This window comes from Gouania willdenowi, chromosome 12, assembly GCF_900634775.1.
Source record: "Gouania willdenowi chromosome 12, fGouWil2.1, whole genome shotgun sequence".
Classification (NCBI taxonomy): Eukaryota; Metazoa; Chordata; class Actinopteri; order Blenniiformes; family Gobiesocidae; genus Gouania; species Gouania willdenowi.
The window spans coordinates 19427990-19446871 of record NC_041055.1 but is presented as its reverse complement, the minus strand read 5'-3'; the positions used below and the strand labels follow the sequence as shown (position 1 = coordinate 19446871).

General features: G+C 36.1%; 2 protein-coding genes across 2 annotated transcripts in view; both read left to right on the top strand.

Moving 5' to 3' along the window:
• The window catches only part of rabgap1 (RAB GTPase activating protein 1), a 73871-nt gene that overhangs the window by 42275 nt on the left and 12714 nt on the right, over positions 1-18882 (top strand). The window contains exon 15 of the mRNA XM_028463497.1: positions 15757-15870. Within this exon, the coding sequence (XP_028319298.1) occupies positions 15757-15870 (114 nt within the window). The remainder of the gene's footprint in view (positions 1-15756; positions 15871-18882) is intronic.
• LOC114473160 (probable G-protein coupled receptor 21) lies at positions 1991-6532 on the top strand. Its single transcript, XM_028462581.1, has one exon. The coding sequence runs from the start codon at positions 2787-2789 to the stop codon at positions 4014-4016; it is 1230 nt and encodes a 409-aa protein (XP_028318382.1). The 5' UTR covers positions 1991-2786; the 3' UTR covers positions 4017-6532.

The window sequence follows — 18882 nt, the reverse complement described above, 5'->3', positions numbered from 1 at the left end:
CGCTGCATACTGAGTAATTCAATTAAATCATCACATCATGTGGTTTAAAACAACTGGGTGGGTATTCATCATTGCAAAGATATAAAGATGTTTCTAGGGTCTAAGACATTGATGTGTAATAATATTGAGTCTCTTTCTCTGTATTCATGATCATATTTGATAACAATAACACATTATTTTACCGTCAATAAAATATATTTCAACTACAGTATTTTCAATATTCCACTTGAATTCTTGAGTTTCTGGTCTTTCCATCTTTTCCCTATTCTCTTGTTCATTTGAATAACCTGGGTCTATACAGAGGCACAGAGGAAAAATGCCATTTGTGTCATTATATTCTGCATAAGTACCAGTGTTAGACAGCATTTACACTGTGAAAGGCCGAAGTAGTCGGAAAGCATTGTACACATTGCATGTCACCATCAAGGATTTCCTGGTATATTGGCAGGGCTCAGCAAAGTATTCAGTCAGTTTGTATATGATTGTGATTGACATGAACATTACTAAGAGGCAAACAGTCTTTGCTGAAACTCTTATACTGGAATGTTTTATTAAGTAACAAAAACAATACAACTCTAGAATGTAGGTAAAAATGCTGTATATGGGCAGTTGATGATATTGCCTTGCTCTAGATGAGTATATTGATTAATTAAAAAAACACAACAACTGGGAAATATTTTCCCATGCATTAAAGGCAAAAGTTTCAAACACTGGTCACCTATTGTATGTCTGCAGCAATTCTTGATTTGTTTTATAATTTATTGCCTATTATTTAATTAAATAGCTGTATCTATTGATCATTTGAAATGAGTTGGACTACAGTAGATAGAATTAGATATTTTTTTTAATTCTTAACCTCACTTCTTCTTTACTAAAAGAGACATTAAACCCAAAATGTACTCCAAAAAGAAGGCCAACACCTAGCATGGCTGACCTGGTTGGTGTGTATATGTATATGGAATATATGAGGTGAAGTGCCGCATAAGTCAGTTCTGCCTACCAGGTTTGATATCTTCTTTTTAGATTACATTTTACCCGAGCTTTATGAGAATTTCGGCTTCACCGATGAAGGTAAGCCCTTGATTAAATCTTAAAGAGATGATCGAATAGGTAGAAGTATGTTTATTTCAGCGTTATATCACTTGTAGCTCTTATCTGAATGTAATGGCCCCTGTCTGCTGAATTGCAGTTTTTAATCCCTTTTTACCAATGACAGTTTGAAGACTTTCCCCTCTCATAACGGCATAATTGCTCACTGTGTCCAAAGAAGTCAAGGCAGACAGTGAGTGCAAATTGAACCATTTTCTTTTGTGCTTTCATGTATTTTAATCTCCCTGCATTAATGTTATACAAAAAAAAAGAATAGACCATTTCCATGAAACTGCAAATAGATAAAGATTATGTATTATGTCATAGTGCTTTTGAGTGTCGCTGTCTTTTATGTATAATTCAGAATGTGAACTTACTTACGCAGTAGCTCATTGAAGTCATATTGCCATAAGCCTATCTCCTCTGTACGGTAGCTTTAACATGCTACGATGCACAAATCCATAGGAAGACAAGCTGTTCTGAGATAATGAGAGCTTATTAATAGAAGTCATGCAACATTTCACCTAATTAAAACAATCTTTTTGCACTGTGGTAGTGTAGATTTGTAGATGAGGTTTTGTCCTTGTTTTAGAAAAAGCCTAAAAATCTCCCTAAATCTTGATCGTCAAATCTGTCTTTTACCACGTCCCTGTGTCAGCAAATGTTACTAATTTTAGCAGTGTGAAAAGGCATGTTTAAATCAGGTTTTAATTAGGAGAAGACATAATCTCAAGAGAACACAACCAGGGAGGTGTGTTGTGGGAGGGAGAAGGAGGCCGCCTCGTGTCTGTGCTCTTGATCATTGGTTAGAGCCACAGGGAAAGGGGAGGGGCAGCCATGCTGCTGTTTCCGTAGAACAAGGCAGAGGGAGCAAGGAATGTGAGAATGAGACGGCAAAGGAGGAGAGATGAACACGGGGTTCTCTCGCACTGGTATGTATGCCCTCCAGATTTCTCCTCAGACTCTTTTGGATTGAAATCGCAGTGGAGGTGCTTTTTTTGTGTGTGCACCTCTGTCATTCTGAAAACTGTCCGCATCCTCTAATTTCACTGGTTTCTGCAAGGATAGGAGAGCCAATGACCAGACAAAAACTGAGACAAGAGCAAGCGGAGATGGAAGAGGCTTGACCAGAGGGTGAAGGAATGTCTACAGAGCAAAGAAGGAAATGGAAAAGAAAGGATGCCCAAACCCAGAAATGGAATTAAGCTGTTCTGCATTTCATCATGAATGCATTTTATTAAATGACTGTCCTGTCTGGAAGCTGTGTCCATCATCTTCAGTTTTGAATTTCTACAGCTGCCGTAGATGTTGACAACATTTTTGACCTCATAGGGAGTAAATGCTCGTCAAACAAATCGGGGACCAGCACTTTTCCTCAAATTTTTGGGCCTTTGGATAAAACAAAGGAATATCATTTTCTAAGAGGTCAAAAATCCCATCTTTGAAGAAGACGTTGCTGCCTGCAGAGAGGACAGGTGCAGGGGACTCCCTCAACTTTTTTTTGCCTTTTTTCATTGACTCTGCTCTTTAAATAGTAGATTGATGCAGTCTACTTATATGATTGTTGCATGAAGATTTTCAGTTTGATTGGAATAATCCAGACACTCTCAGAAGCCGCCACCTACCTGTCAAAATAGTCAGTTTTGGACTCGACCCTAAAATCTCCAGGGTCCCTCAGACATTTTCTCCTACCCAAGATGATGAATTCCTCCCTGGATCTTCTAAATCAGAGCTCTACTGACTCTTCTAACTTATCAGCTCCTTTTTGCCTTCTTGAGATAGGATATTCACAAATGTTCAGCACCTGTCTACTTGAAATCTCTATCATACTTCTTCTGACTGTTCTTATTATTTCTGGAAACCTGGTGGTGATATTTGTGTTTCACTGCGCCCCTCTGCTCAGCCAGCACTCCACCAGTGCTTTCATACAGACTATGGCATACGCTGATCTGCTGGTGGGAGTCAGCTGCCTCTTCCCATCATTATCGCTGCTTAATCATCTCCAGGGACTCGACCAAAAGTTCACCTGTCAGGTGTTTGGGTACATGGTATCTGTGCTGAAGTCAATTTCTATGGTATCTTTAGCATGCGTAAGCGTGGACCGCTACATTGCCATCACAAGGCCTCTGACCTACGCATCTCTCGTCACACCATGGAGAGTGCGCGGCTGTATCGTTCTGATATGGCTATACTCTGCTCTCGTGTTTCTCCCGTCATTTCTCGGATGGGGTAAACCGGGCTACCACGGTGATGTCGTGGAATGGTGTGCAGTTGAGTGGAGGACTCGTCCAGCTTTCACAACCTTCATTGTGGCACTGCTCTATGCACCTGCTGCCCTCACCGTCTGCTTTACCTACGCCAATATCTTCAAGATCTGCCGACAGCACACCCGGGAGATCAGCGAGCGCCATGCACGATACAGACCGCAGCAGCTGCAGGGCCCTGGACTGAGTGTGGGATCTGTAATCAAAGATAACATCAATGTAGATCAAGCTCAACAATTGTCTCAAAAGCTCCAAAACCCTCAGACACATTATCAGAATTCACCATCAACGTACCCAGACAAGCGATACGCCATGGTATTGTTCCGCATCACCAGTGTGTTTTATATCCTGTGGCTACCTTACATCCTCTACTTTCTGTTAGAAAGTGCAGGACTCTACCATCACCCTGCTGCATCATTCTTAACTACTTGGCTGGCAATAAGTAACAGCTTCTGTAACTGTTTCATTTACAGCCTCTCAAACTCAGCTTTCCGGAAAGGCCTCAAACGCCTGTGCTCCTTTTGTTTACGGCGTAGTAGCAACGGCTTTGGAGTTAAAAAGGCAAAAAAAGCCTTTGTTGGTTCTGTTGAAAAAGAATGTGCAAAGCCTGTGTATGACTGTGGCCACAGTGAAAGGAGGACCGGCACAACTTGTCATGTGTAGAGCAACGAAAAAGAAGAATCTTCTCCTGAATTGACAAGTGGATCTTGAACACCTGGCGTGATTGTTGTGGAAAGTTGTGGTAGGGAAAGACGGAAGAAAGTGCCAATCTGCCACTGCCGTTTCTGTCGGGTTTGGAGGTTACACAGGTGTCCTCGCACAAGCCGTAGCATGTGACGACACAGAGTGACAGTTAAGAGTAGAGCTTCGAACATTACAGGAGCATCACTAGCCCTTTAAGCCTTTCAAACAACTGAAAGAAAAAAAGCCCTGAGGTCTAGATGAACCCAGCAAGGGATGATTTACATAAACTAAAAACTCTGTGTGGAAAGGCTTCTGTCCAGAAATGTTGGCGTTTTGATTATTTATTACTGTTGTGACATTGTGGGTTTAAATATTGTACCCATTGTTTGTGTAGCAACTAGTATTCAAATTTGGTGTACGACTGTTAACAAAAATCTTTGTCATTGTCATTGCACTTTTTATTATTTTGTGTCTTCAATACAAAGGAAGATTAAGATGGGATGTATTTCTAGATTTCTAAAACTGATTGTTGGTACATCATTGAAATGATATTTCTAACACCTTTCACTCAGGCTAAAGATACTAACTCCTGAACTATGATCGTTAAAACCGGCAGGCATATTGCCATTTTAAAATGACATTTCCCAATATTTGTCTTTCTACAAATATGTGCATGTACTATCTTGTGACTGCGTAATTGTACCTGCTTTTAGAGACTAGCATATGTGCACCACACACATACTAACACAGGAGAATCATAAGCATAGTAGACAAGAAGTCCATTCACTTAACCAGCAGGCTAACCTTTGTGCTGCACCGTGAAGACAGACTGACCCCTCCACTTCCTGAGAATACAGACGCCATGTGTCTGTGTTTGCTTGTACGCGTCCATCTGTGTGTATGCACATTTCTGGGTCTGTTTTTGTCATCTTGCGACCATGTTTAGCTTTGTACACTCTTTTCATTCCTGTTACAAAAGACCAAGAAGTATAAATACACCAACTTAAAGATGAAATGTTGTGTCTAGATTGAGCCATACAGACTTGACGTCAAATGTTAATTTAGGTTAATGCAGGTGATCTAGCTTTATACATGTTATCGACCAAAGAAAGCTCACTTGATAAACTTGGAGAAGGGTATAGTTTTTCAGGAAATTGTTTTACAAATAATTTAGTCAATAAATGTAATGAATAAAAGTTCTTCAGCACTCTGTTGGATCAGTGATGCCATAGGTATGACTGTTTATTAAGATGTTGGACGATACTGTGGCCTTGATGTTTAATTAAAAATGAACTGCTGGTGCAGTGTTTGTCCCCCAGCAGCTCAGGAGGGCTTTGTTAGAAGACACGTGACTGTTTCATTAGAGAGCACAAACTGGGATTCATATACATGATGATAATCGTTAGCCAGCCTCTGGCACTTCCGAAAGTTCCTGCAGCCGCATTTTGTGACTGGTAAATCAGTATTTTTTTCACTGGTTTATACTCAACTTTTTTCCCCAGTTACTAGAAATTTGTAGGCAAACACATCATTTTGAACGACAGTTTCTTTGTATGTCTGTGTGTGTGCATATCAGGATGTCACTGTAGGCAAATTTCAGACAATTTGAGGTTTGTGAGCCAAGATGCTCACACCTATCATTACTTGATTTGCTGCACACTACTTTCCTGCCGTATATAGTCGTTTGTGGCTATATGTGAATACGATGTACAATAGTTGTAGGCAGTGGCAAATTTTGTTATGTCAAACAAAGCCAAATATCCGCCACTATGTGGACAATGATCTTTGGATAAATGAGTTGCATTGAATGTCTAGTTGTCAAAATATGTTTATTACAGTCACCTCATCTCTGCTACGTCTCTAGTGAGTTGGCATTAGCTCTTTGAGGAGATCAAGCACTATATCTGCCTACTATATTTCGCTTTTCAACAATAAAAGCTATAATTGTCAGGATGTCTGAAAGGAGTAATGCTTTAAACCCAAGCAAATCATTTAATGACTAAAAATCCTCAAGCGCTTAATGGAATGGCTTCTTCCAAACCTGTAATGTGTAGAAAAAAGTGTCCTTTGAAGCAGATTGGAAACGTATACATATGTGTGCATCTGTGATATCTCTCTTTTTCTCTCTCTCTCTGTATCTCCTTTCATGCTCCCTCACTCACATACGCACACATGGACATCTATATATCTATATATACATATACTGTCATGTTTCTAAAGGAGTAACAATGATAACATTGACTATATAAAGTATTATACTTGGACAGAGATAAATAAAAGCAGTGTCATTGAACTCAGAATTACCATTATTAGATTCAGTAATGTTCTAGATAAAATGCTCTTTTAATCCAACAAGAATGATTTTTAAAAGACCCCATTGGAGGTACTTGTTATGATATATACAAAGCTCTGTGAATATTTTGGAAGCTTGGATCAAAGTATGAACACATTCAAGTTTTTTTTTAACCCCTTCCAGACATATTCCATAAATACAGCTCTGGCTGCTTTATGCTTTGTTTTTGTTTTTAATGATTGCACTGTCAAGCAGAATTGTGAATGTGAATATCACAGGTGTGTAAGCAACCTCCAAATGTAGTTGTTGAAAGGTTTTATTATGGTTTTGAAGCCTGAAAGTACGGTATATTTTGTCTTTTAAAATGTAGGACTTTACTGCTTGTTCGCAAAGCTCAATAAAAACATACAAAAATTATAAAACATAATCCACTATCAGAAAAAGGCTCTGTTACTGCAAACGCAGCGACTTAAATGACTGTCTTTGTAGGATTCCCACTATGGTTTAGAGGTTATTTTGTAGCATCAATAGGCTTGTATTGCAGACTGAATTTTTGATTAATGTTTTTACTCTGTTTGGCCTTTATGAGCTTTGACTTCAAGCTGTCTAAAAAATCAATTTCATTGTGGCTTCACACCATTGGTCACACACTATTTAGGGTTTTTCACACTCTTTATCTTTACTGGTGTTTTCATGGTAAATTCTTTTTCTTTATTCTGAATGTCAGATGTAAAACAAAAAATCAAAACGTACTGTATTAAACAAATAGGCTGACTTCATACATTTATTTATGCCAAATAATTCAGCATTTTTGTTGTCTGTTGTTAGCAGTAATTTGAGAAACAGAAATTATTTTAAGAGTTACACTATCATTGATTGGCCACATGGTTCTCATTGAAAACCACAAGTGATTCACTCGTGTTTTTAAGTGTAGCAAACTGTGTTTAAACATGGGATTTTTTAATGTCTAAAATGTAGGCCTAAACATTATCGAAGAAACTCAACACATCAATTAAATATTTTTATTGTCTTAAAACCATACTTAAATTATGGTTTTAAGACGATAAAAATATTTAATTGATGAGATTTGCAAGAATATGTTTCATATGCCAAGTGTTTGTTTAATGTAAATGATGTTGTGTGTCATTGTCGGGTCTCCCCAAGCTCCTCTTTACAAGGTGCTGTCTAACTGGTGTTGTTACATGTTGTGTAACTGTATAAAGCAAACAAATGTGATCATTATGTTGTTATCTTTGTTTAAAAAATGCACTTTATTGTAAGTTTGCAATATAAACTATCCAATTTGAAAAGGAAATTACTCTCTCACTCTCTCTCCTCACACTGATTTTTATGTAACACCTTGTTTTTTTCTTCTAATGTATTGTCGCAATTGCTTCTACAATGTTTTTGTAGCAGCATACAAAAATTTGGAAAAAAATTTTACAAATAAAAAAAATATATATATATCTACTGTAAAAACAGCAATTAAATCTGAAAAAATGAATACAGGTGAATGCTTTGGGAGCCATTCCACTGGAGATCACATATTTGGGACGACACTTGGTCAGCGATAGTGGGCGAGAATCTTAAAAACAAAAGCTAAAAAAAAGGACATGTAGTTGTTTTATATTTATTTAGTTTTGTTATTCATAGAACTGTTGAGAAAATTCTTACTCTTCAGTGAAAAGTTAGATACTCTACGTCAGACGATAATGTCTAGAGAATGATACTAAGTTTTAGAATCATGTAGATTTCGATAGAAACATTTAATATGCTCAGTAGATAATAGGACTAAAAATCTCCTGTTGTTAGATACTTTTTTCTTTCTTAAGGGTGTAAAAGAATGTTAGTGGAAAACAACATGGATCAACTGGGAATAAATATTACATAAAAAATGGAAAATTTTATTTGCGTATGAAGCTGCGGGGACTCGCATATAACAATATAACTGGTAAAGAATAAACTATTAATATATATACACATATTGCTTTACTATAACTAATATTAAAAAATCTTACACAAAATTAGATAACCTAATTTTTGTTTTTCTTCTTTCTGCTGGGATCAGAAATAAAGCAACAGTGAAGCTGTAACCTGATTGCAATGGTCATGGGATAATTAGGATTAGGACACTAAGATAAGGCCACAGCATCATGCTTATTGATGGAACATCCGGTGGTTCCTCATCATGGTAAATTTTAGTTTCACATTCACACGCAGTAAGAGTTGTTGTAATACTAATGGCATCTCAGCAAAGAAAGAATAACACAATGACATGTCAGCCATTGTGTTGAGTCAGAGAAAATCAGGGGTATGAACAATGGAGGCCTAGCTGCTCACTCGTCTCACGGAAGTCGGATATTCCCAAACTGGCTTAGAAACACACATCAGCATACACAGTAGTTCTGCCTCCAACAGTGAAGACATTTGACCTTAATTCTGTTAATGAAAAAATATTTTGTCCTTGAACTTTAGGTGATATTCAAGTGACAGCGTATTGCATTTAATGGGCTGGACTTCCTTCTGCTGTCAAAACTCATTTGACTACTATTGATTTCAAAGAGAAAAATAAAACATTTGGTATTAATGATTGAAATTATTGTTTTACAAGGAAAAAAACCGACACATATGCAGAAACCTTTATACTATATGTATAATATATACAATCGATGATTTGCACAAAGGGACATGGACAGGGCTTTTTTTTAGTACTGTAAGTACTGATAGTAATCACGACTCAGCATTATAATACAGCTATTGTTCTGTAACTGTATTGTTTTGCAACAGTATTATTTGATTTTTCTTAGATTTTTTTGTAAAATTACATGATTAAAGGTAGTTTATTACAACTATATGTACTTACATGAGAAGGCACATGTTTTTGTAAAACAGCAATCAAAGCGAACGTAATCTTAGAGTCATCACCACGCAGATTTTCGATCACCAGCTAAATTCTGTAATTCTATTAGTGATTAGTACCAGAGTATATGGTTAGAAAATAGACATGATTGGCATCTTGTGACTGAAGTCCCTTATGAACCCGAGTCATCTGTGACTGACCCGATTTCATGTCTTGAGTTGTTCTTAGTTTCCATATTTAGCTAAAGTGTTAAATTACTGTATAGAGTGGTTACGACAGAAGCGATAAGACTGGTTGAGTAACTCCTAAAGCGCACATGACACCATTTTTCATGTTAATGCTAAATGTAAGAAGTTACCTTAAATAGCGCCTTCACGAAATATTATGTCCATTTTTACATTTTGCATTCTAATTCATGCATTCCTGTCTGCTTTCGGGAAATGACAACATACTGTAAACGGTAAATGGACTTGATTTACACAGCGCTTTATCCCTACACTGAAGCAGTCTCAAAGCGCTTTACATATCAGCTCATTCACCCAGTCACACTCACATTCACAAACCAATGGGACTGGGCTGCCATGCAAGATGCTAGTCGACCACTGGGAGCAACTTAGGGTTCAGTGTCTTGCCCAAGGACACTTCGACATGTAGACAGGTATAATAAACAAGGATCGAACCCCCAACGTCTTGATCAGAAGGTGACCCACTCACAGTGACAACATCTATGGAGTTACATACCATCATCATGATTGAGCTTCCCATGCATTGATACTATGTAGCGGCTAACAGTAAGAATATCTGCAAACTGAATTACATTGAGCACAGAACTTGTCACAACACCTATCCATAATGGTAGTCGCAGAAAGGTGTTATGACGAATTTTTTGACCTTATCAATTGATGGTCCCGACAAAATGATGGCTTTGGACACCTCCAAGTCGGCTCCATCTGAAGCCAGAGTCTTAAAATCCTTTTGATATAAACTATAAAGCTTTAAAATACACTATAATAATTATTGTCAGTATTTTTCTGTCTGCCTCTTACAGCCCGAGCGCAGACAGCAGACTTTTGAACTGTCCACTTCCTCACCATATTGGGTTATTATCCATAAGGCTAAATGAATCCTTCAAGCACAAGCAGAATTCTGTCTGCATCTAATGCTCAGATTCACTCGTATCCATGCATGACAGGGACTTTTTTTTAAGTGAACATCTCCAGAAATCAACCTCCTTTTGACGCATTGTTTGCGAGCTCCCCGACTAACATCAGCTTCAGGCTGCTGGTATTTCAGCTACGGTGCTGCTCGAATTTGAAAATGACAATAAATAAAGATTACGGACGATCCAAGCATTGTTTGGCATTTTTAATACTGGATATCAGCATGAATTTTTCATAGAATAAGTAGGTGTTAAAAACATAAAATGCCAAAACTGGTGTCATGTGCCCTTTAAGGGCTTTTTTTGTTGTAGGTTAAAGAAAAACTTTTATTGCGGTATTTTAAAAGATCTGTTTTTGCCTTATTCGTGGAAAGCACGAAGGCATTTGCCAGATAAGTGCTTTATTCTCAGGAGCACCGTAAGTGTTGAAATGGAGTTCAGATCAATGAAATTTAGAAATACCCATTGTGGTTTAAATTCACAGCAATTCGGTCATGTGATTTCTAACCTGCTTGAAGAAGCCCACCTTTCCAGCATCTACCATAAACCTATATGGTGCTGTTTTAAAGACAGCTAGTGATTCGACAGTGCTCAGACACTGACATATTCTTGTCTCCTTAAACCTGCTGTAGTAGCGTTTATTCAAACAATTCAATTTCACACATTTGTACTGCTCTTGTTTTCTTAATTGATCTCTTTTGTCTTTGTCATTTCTTGCCAATATGAAGACATTACTGAGACACCGGAAATCTCTCTCCTCTCACGCTATCCTTGCTCTGAATCTTTTTTTGACTGAAGCGACAAAGACGTTGAGGAAGCTAATTGGCCCCTGTGTCAGAGGTCTTTGTACATGCTCTCACCACTTCACAGAAGTATGGCTAAGTGGGGCTTGTATAAACATGGATCGTTATCGTTCACTGAGAGACTGGAGCTGTGTCTAAAGTGTCCAGTGCCTTGGATCTCCTTATTCGATACATCAGTACTGCTTTTTTAATTTAATTTATAACGTGCATAATTATTATTAATGTTAAAGTACAGTCCTTGGTTTAGTTCTGCAAATACAAATTGTTTGAATGGTTGTAATTTGCCCTGAAACCAGCCAAACATATTAGAGATGAGCTTTTAATTTTACAGCCTTGATGAGTTGAAAACAAAACTGACACTGAACATCCATCCTCACCAAAGTAATAGGTTGTCCAGAGGATGTCTTGACTCCCAACAGTACAAAGGTCCTTCTTACCTTTGCAACTTTAGAAAGGGCCTGCAGACTCAGCCTTCTTCTCATATCTGTCCACCAGCTTACAGTTGCCCTTGACATTGCTTTTTATTCTCAATGGATGAGAGCATTAGAGAAAACACTGACTGAGAAAATATGCAATAGCAGCTGCAGAAGTTCTATTTAAATCTCCATTCGTGCTGGCAGCTCCACATTTAATGTGAAGTATGGCTCTTTTAGTCTTGTTAGCAGCAGCTGTGAGAATTTTTCAATATTGATCCTTCTGTCAATAGATTTTCTTTTCAGTCATAAAGAACGAGGATAGGTTATTTACAACATATCGACGCTCAGGAGCAAATTGTATTCATCCTATTTTTTTTTACATTTATGTTTTAAATTGGATTTAATGAGGACATATAAATGCATTTGCGCCACAGTGCTTAATCCTGTACATTTATTTATTTGGCATCTATAGTCACAGAAGCCATTACACACACATGCAAACATTGCTGGGCTATAATTTGAGTTTCAGAAGGTGAGTGTTCTTTGCCCAGGAACCAAATCTGACACTTCAGACCATCCGATGTTGCCCACAGGAGAAAAGTAAAAATATTTTGAAAACAATAATCATTTTGTAAATTACTAGATAATTTAATTGCAGATATCTCAGTCTCTCCAAATTGAATGTAACTACAACATTGTTAGGTACTCGCAATTCTCCCATGTCATACAGTATATCACAGTACTGCATTTTTATAATTCACAAATAACTCGTAATTTTTGAAATCCTGAAACTTCTCAAAAAGAATCTCACCACATTACTCTAAATTCCTCAAAAATTGGACTAAAGATCCTGCAGGGACTGATATCTATCATTTATGGCTTGGATATTGTACGTGCCCTAATACATTTACATATACACTGTGTATACATTATATATATATATATATGTTCAGTTAAATGGGTACATGCAAACAGGGCACAATAATGTTGGAATGACTCTTTTCTTCCCACCCAAAATCTGTGTTTCACTTGAGATCAAACGGCTCCATATTTAGCCCTTTTCCAGTATAAGTGCACGTGCAAACATCAACGTATATGCATGTATAGAGGCAGTGAGCACCGTTGATCTCTGATTCTCATTAGGTTGCTTTGTTTTGGTATCCCCTTCTTTCTGTATTTCTTGTGTTTATTTTTGTTTGACTTTCTTCCTCCAGAGGAGCTTGAATTGAAACCTCGGAAAAAGGAAAGGAAGGAACCTGATGACTAATAGAGTTACCAAGAAGGTATAATTAGCCACAAAGTGAGCAGGCAATGTTTGGAAAGCAATGGCAACCTAAATGTTTTGGGCTTTTTTTTAGCTGTAACTGTAGATATAGGCTCCTACAATACATGAGGTGGTGAAATGAAATCCATAGGAGTTGTTTACATTTTAAAGGGTTCTATTTAGAAAACAAAACTAAACAGCTAACAATGGTATGGCCAAGCTGATTTAATCTAATCCTATAGGTGTATTTTAGGTTACTTTGGTGCAGAACAAACATTGAATAAATGAAAAATCCATATTTACACTTTTAATCTGTAAACTTGAGCATTGCTTTTTCCTCAAAGAACCAGATCAAAAAGGCTCCTCCTCATGTCCACAGCCTCTCCTTATTTTCTAAATCTGACCAAATATAACAGCTGATCAGCTGTTTCCAGTGACTTCTAGAATTACATATTTGAATCTTGTTAATTTTTGCCATTAAATATAAAGCTCATTGCTTTAGGAAAGAGTGAAACAGTGATTAATTGTGATAATATAAATAATGTGGAGATTAGGTGTTTGCCCTCAGAACAGATTTGCACTTGGGATGTTTTAAACATTTTTTATTAGGGGTGTTCAATCCAATATTGATATTGAAAATTGTTATGACATCAGCAAAAAAAAAAAAGAAAAAAAAATCAGATATCATTAAATCGGCCTATATCTAAAATAACTCAAAAACTTCTATCCAGCATCTGACAGAACTAAATACTCAAAGTAAACATAACTGTAAAATTGATTTTTTTTTTTTTTTAATTTTAAAAGTATTATTACAATGTCAAATGTTAAATTTGTGCTTATTCTGCACTTTAAAAATACAACTTATATTGTTTTACTTGGATCTATTGAGGTTATTTTTCAGGGTCTTCTAATCTATTTCTTATTTATTTCTTTTAATTGTCAAATATTTAGATGTTTACGGTTAAAATGTATGTAACCCATTGGTTGATAATAAATGGATCAGTTTTTCCTCACACCTGCTGTTGGTGACTATTGTTCTTTCTAACATTCCACACTACAAAATTATTAATAAAAGTATGTATGAGTCGAACTGATATTGGAACGGATTGATATCGGTATCGGCCAATACTCAAGGCTGTGATATAGGTATTATATCGAAAGTGAAAAAGGTCCTCCTTTTTTTTTGTTACTTTTGTGAACAGGATCAAGAATGAGGTTTTACCACTTACAAGCCCGTAGATAGGGGCTTGTAAAAGTGTTGACTAAATCCTGTCCTGTTTCTAATTCTGATAGATTTGCATTGGTAAAAAAAATAGCATTCATGACTATGGTAGACGTACATTAGTCAATCATCTTCAATTATTTTGTGTATATTTGGAAATACTGGACTTATTGCTACCCACTTCGCCCACACACTCCTGCAAAAGCTCGTAGGTTTTACCTAGCATGCCCTCACAGAAGTAGAGTTTTCATCCAGCTGCTATTTAACAATGTCTATGAATGAGTGTGAATGCATTTATTGACATGGCGACTCCAGGTAACATTATTTATTCAGTGGCTGTTTGTGCAAAATACAATGATCATCAGCAAGGCGGTTCGAACTGGAATATTTACCGATTTACTGTGTGGTGATTTTTACAGTGTTATATAGCAAAGGGCTCTCCTCGATTGCTACTGTATGTTTCTCCAGCTTTGATGGGACTGTCATTGTTCCAGATTTAATCGCTAGAGGTTTTGTGAAGATATTTTGTCTATATTGCTGCATTTGTTAAACTGAATTGTTAAAAATGGTGGAAAAGTTAATTGGTTTATTTGTTTGGGGTTGTTAGACATTTCCTTTTAATCTTGTTCCTTGTTCTAATGGGTGTTCATTTTCATCAGTTGATTCCCCACCCCACCCCCCACCCCAAAATGTATTATACGCTTGCCTTTATATTCTAAAACGTAACCTGTTAATGCAAATATCCATAAATATCTCATATTTACAATTCAGATCTTTTATTATTATTATTATTTAAAGCACCTTTGATCTGTGTTGTAAAGTAGGTCATTGTTAGAGAGAGAGAGAGAGATCATGTTTAGAACAGCACTTTCTAATAATATGAGTGTTCCAAGTTTAGTGTCTAATCCGTTTTTCCTCTATTCACACTGCTGCCTTGTTTCACTACTGTTGTCACTAACCTGTAGCCAGACTTCACCAGTATGGGAGTTGTATTTTGAAATAAGAGAGAGACTACAGATTGATGGACATGGAGTGTTGGACAGTTTGTACAGTGGGAAAGAACACTCTGTGCTGCCTATTTCAACATGTCCCACTCTGAAGACCTGATGTGCTCTACTAGCACAAAACAGTAAAACACTATCCTTTGGAATCCGTGTATCGTTCAATTTGCCAAAGTACGTGACCCGGAAGTGAAGCGTTACACATTCCGCGATATCTTCAGCTCTGCAACACTAAATCCTCCGAAATGTCCGTGAGGAGGTTCTGTGCCCAACACCAGCTAAAGCGAAAAGGACACGTTTCGGATGCACAGTTGCTAACTGCTGTTAGCATCGCTGTTAGTATCGGATGAGAGTACACTTCCGGGTCACGTACTTTGGCAAATCGGTAATGGAGAAAATAAATAAAGGTGTTCGTTTTCCGTTTTTCATTTTCTGTACCGTAGCAAAAGAGCTTGAATTTGAAAAACAAGGCGTTTTCCATTTATTTCATTTTGGTTTTGGAAACAAATATCAAATAATGAGTGTTTTTTTCTTTTTTCGTGTTTTTGTTACATAATGAAAAACGAATGAGCGAATGATACACGGATTCTTTGGTTTCAGGAAGAATTCCTTTCTTCATTTAAACCCAAAGATCAAATCACAACTCTATCGTAACCTTGATTCTTTCCTTATTTCCTTTTACCTCGTCGTTTCTCCCATAGGAGTCTCCTCAGGACAGTGCCATTACCAGGGACATCAACAGGACATTCCCAGCCCACGACTATTTTAAAGACACTGGAGGAGATGGCCAAGACTCACTTTACAAGATCTGCAAGGTGGGAGATTTATAAAGTGCCCTGTACGTCAAGTAGGCTGTAAATCATAATAAATGCTTATTTTTGCTCCTCTTTGACACACAATGACCGCCGTCTCACCGCATTTCACACTGCGTAGCATTTAAATCCATCCTCATTTATTCTTTCATTCATTCTACGTTATGCTTGTCCTTGTCTTGTTGTCTTTCTTTGCTCTATATCTATTGTTTGTACCAACCCACCAAAACAAATTCCTCACATTTAGCTTTTAGCAGTAAAACTTTCATTATTACATGTACTCTTTTCTTGTACTGTACTTTCATTGTAAAGTGTCTTTGCATTTTTTGAAAAGCACTATATAAAAAAAATAAAGATATTAATATTATATTGTGAAAAAATGTGCCAATCAAATGGTTCCTGGTTCTGATTTTGATTCTGAACTTAACTATAATATGTCACTAAACATTTTGAGTAAAAGATATTTGAAAAACTATTAGTTTTTAGCATGTGTTTTCCTTATTTTAAGAAAAACATTAGGTTAGGGCAGGGCAAAAAATTGATTTAATTGATTTATCGAATTTGTAGATAAAAATGATTTTTATTTTGCAAATTTGAGTCTAAAAAAATATATATATAAAATAAAATTTAAAAGAAAATTATTCTTATTATTTTTTCCCTGCACAGTTTTTTCTGACATTTATGCATTCCGTTCTTGTGGGTTACCGTTGCGCGATGTGAGCCCACCCCCTCTTTGTTTACGTTTGTTTACCCTTTGAGTAGGCTATATTAATTTTTTATTCGCACTCAATGCTGAGATGCTAAGGGTAAGTTTATTGTTTTTAAATTGTAACGTTATGTTATAAAATACGTAGTTATCTGATTTCCAAATGAGATAATTTAAGCTACAGGGAAGTTGCTGTTGCACTTTTGCTTAAACGTGGGTTAAAGCTTGAAATTTTTGAATGACAGAGCCTTATTTACTTTTTATTTTGGGATTGTTCTATGCATTTTAACTTAGCAATAAAGTTGTACTTTTGACAATATATCTGATGTCAGCAGTCATTTTTAAGTGCATTGAAAAAAAAAATAGAAAATCCAATTTTTCTTTGAAAAAATCTGAGATTTTTTTTTAAGGCAAAATCTCCCAGCCCTACATAAGGTACAGTATATTGGTGCAAGCATATTTATTGCTTAAATGTGTTATTTTTGTTCTACATGTGATATCTGATCACGTTTTCCTGCTAGTCATAATGGTGTCAATGGTTTGTTTTACTGGAGGTTTAATCACAAACTTTGTTGAGCAGTTGTGAGAATTGCCTTCGCTAAATTGATCAGCTCATTAATTACCACTGCTGCTTTATTACTGGGTGGTTCAGTGAGTTCATAACAGTCACTTCTCATTAACAGATGCAAGAGAGGTTTCCTGTCAAATGTAATTACCAGTACTTATTACACCTCATTAAAAGGAAACGCTAATTTCAGTGACAGCATTTTTAGTTTTTTTGGTAATAAAAGAAAAAAAAAGGAGCAACTACTTCACACAGAAAATGTAGTGGTTGCCTTTACCTAACACCTGACTGCCAGTTGTTCACAGTTCCCAGTTTCATTTCATTCATTATGTATAACTCAGGTGAGAGCATCCATCTTTTTCCAGATCAACACCTCCTCAGGTGCGTTTCAATAATTCAGTAGGCCCTCCCTCTGCATAGAGGGTGGATTGATCCACAATTTGTCTGTTTGACTTGGACTCATTATTTGTGTTTGTAGCTCAGTAGGCCACCACAGCCCTTTTCTTGATTTTCTGCTGCTCCTCAGAAACCCAAACCCCCTCCCCTGTTAAATCCATTTTGAAGAAAACAACTTTTCTTGTTGTTTTTTTAAATACATTTTTTCAATTAATGTTTATTTGTTTCAGTCCAACACGAATCTTCAAACATAAATCACAGTTAAAAAATACATAACAAGACTTAAACAGGCAGAAGCAAATATGCCCTTTAATGCCCAACATAAGTCATTCCATTCAAGTTATATTTCTCAAATAATATACACAAAAGAAATGCAAACATTCAAATAGGTATATTTGAGTTGCCTTTTTCAAATATTGCAAAAGAGAAAAAAAATGTATACAACATTTACTAAAATACACTTTATACCCTTACAAACATATTCCTACTGCTTTACATACAGTAACTTTCTAAAATGTATTGTGACGTTTTCTTCTTGAAAATAGTGTGTATCTCATTTTTTATTCTTTATCAACATTATTCCATAATTTAACTGCTAGAACAGACAGACATAGTTGTACAATATCTTTAAATTGCATAAGCTTTGATTTAACAAATAATGGATGTGTGTGGTCATAATATCCTGCTTTGTTTGTCAACCGTATAGCCTTTATTTAAACTTTTTCTAATAAAAATATATAATTAACAATGGTCATAAAAGTGGTTCCCCAGAGTTCTACACAGTCATATATGGGAGTATCAAAGTACAATAACTTGTAAACAAGGCCTTGTAACTAAGTAAGTCTTTTGTTTTATATAAGTGTTTTTGAGATTTTTGTCTTCATATGATTTATGTGGGGCCTCCAAGATAATTTAGAGTCAATTTAGACTCCCAAGAACTTGGTTTCACTAACACGCTCAATTTTACTTCCATTGATTTCAAAAATTAAAATGCCTGTCTTATGGTTTCAAAAATCATAAATTTAATTTTTTTCAATGTTATGTGATAATTAGTTCATATCAAGCCAGCTATTAAGCACTGTAATTTTTTTAAAAATCTTTTTATCCATTCTTTGTTAATTTGTTAATACCGTAAACTGTTATTGTTTTTTTAGATTCTCTATTATTTTATTAAGTGCTTCTACAATCTAGCAGAAATATGTGTACATTTTTTTTTTTTTTAAATGAGCGTTGACAGGCTTTTAAAATGTGTTGTGTGCTTTGCATTATTTACCTTTTATTCATAAAGATAAAAAAAAAACGACAATGCTTTCCGCTTATTTAAGGTTTTTCATCAGATTTGTAGCCA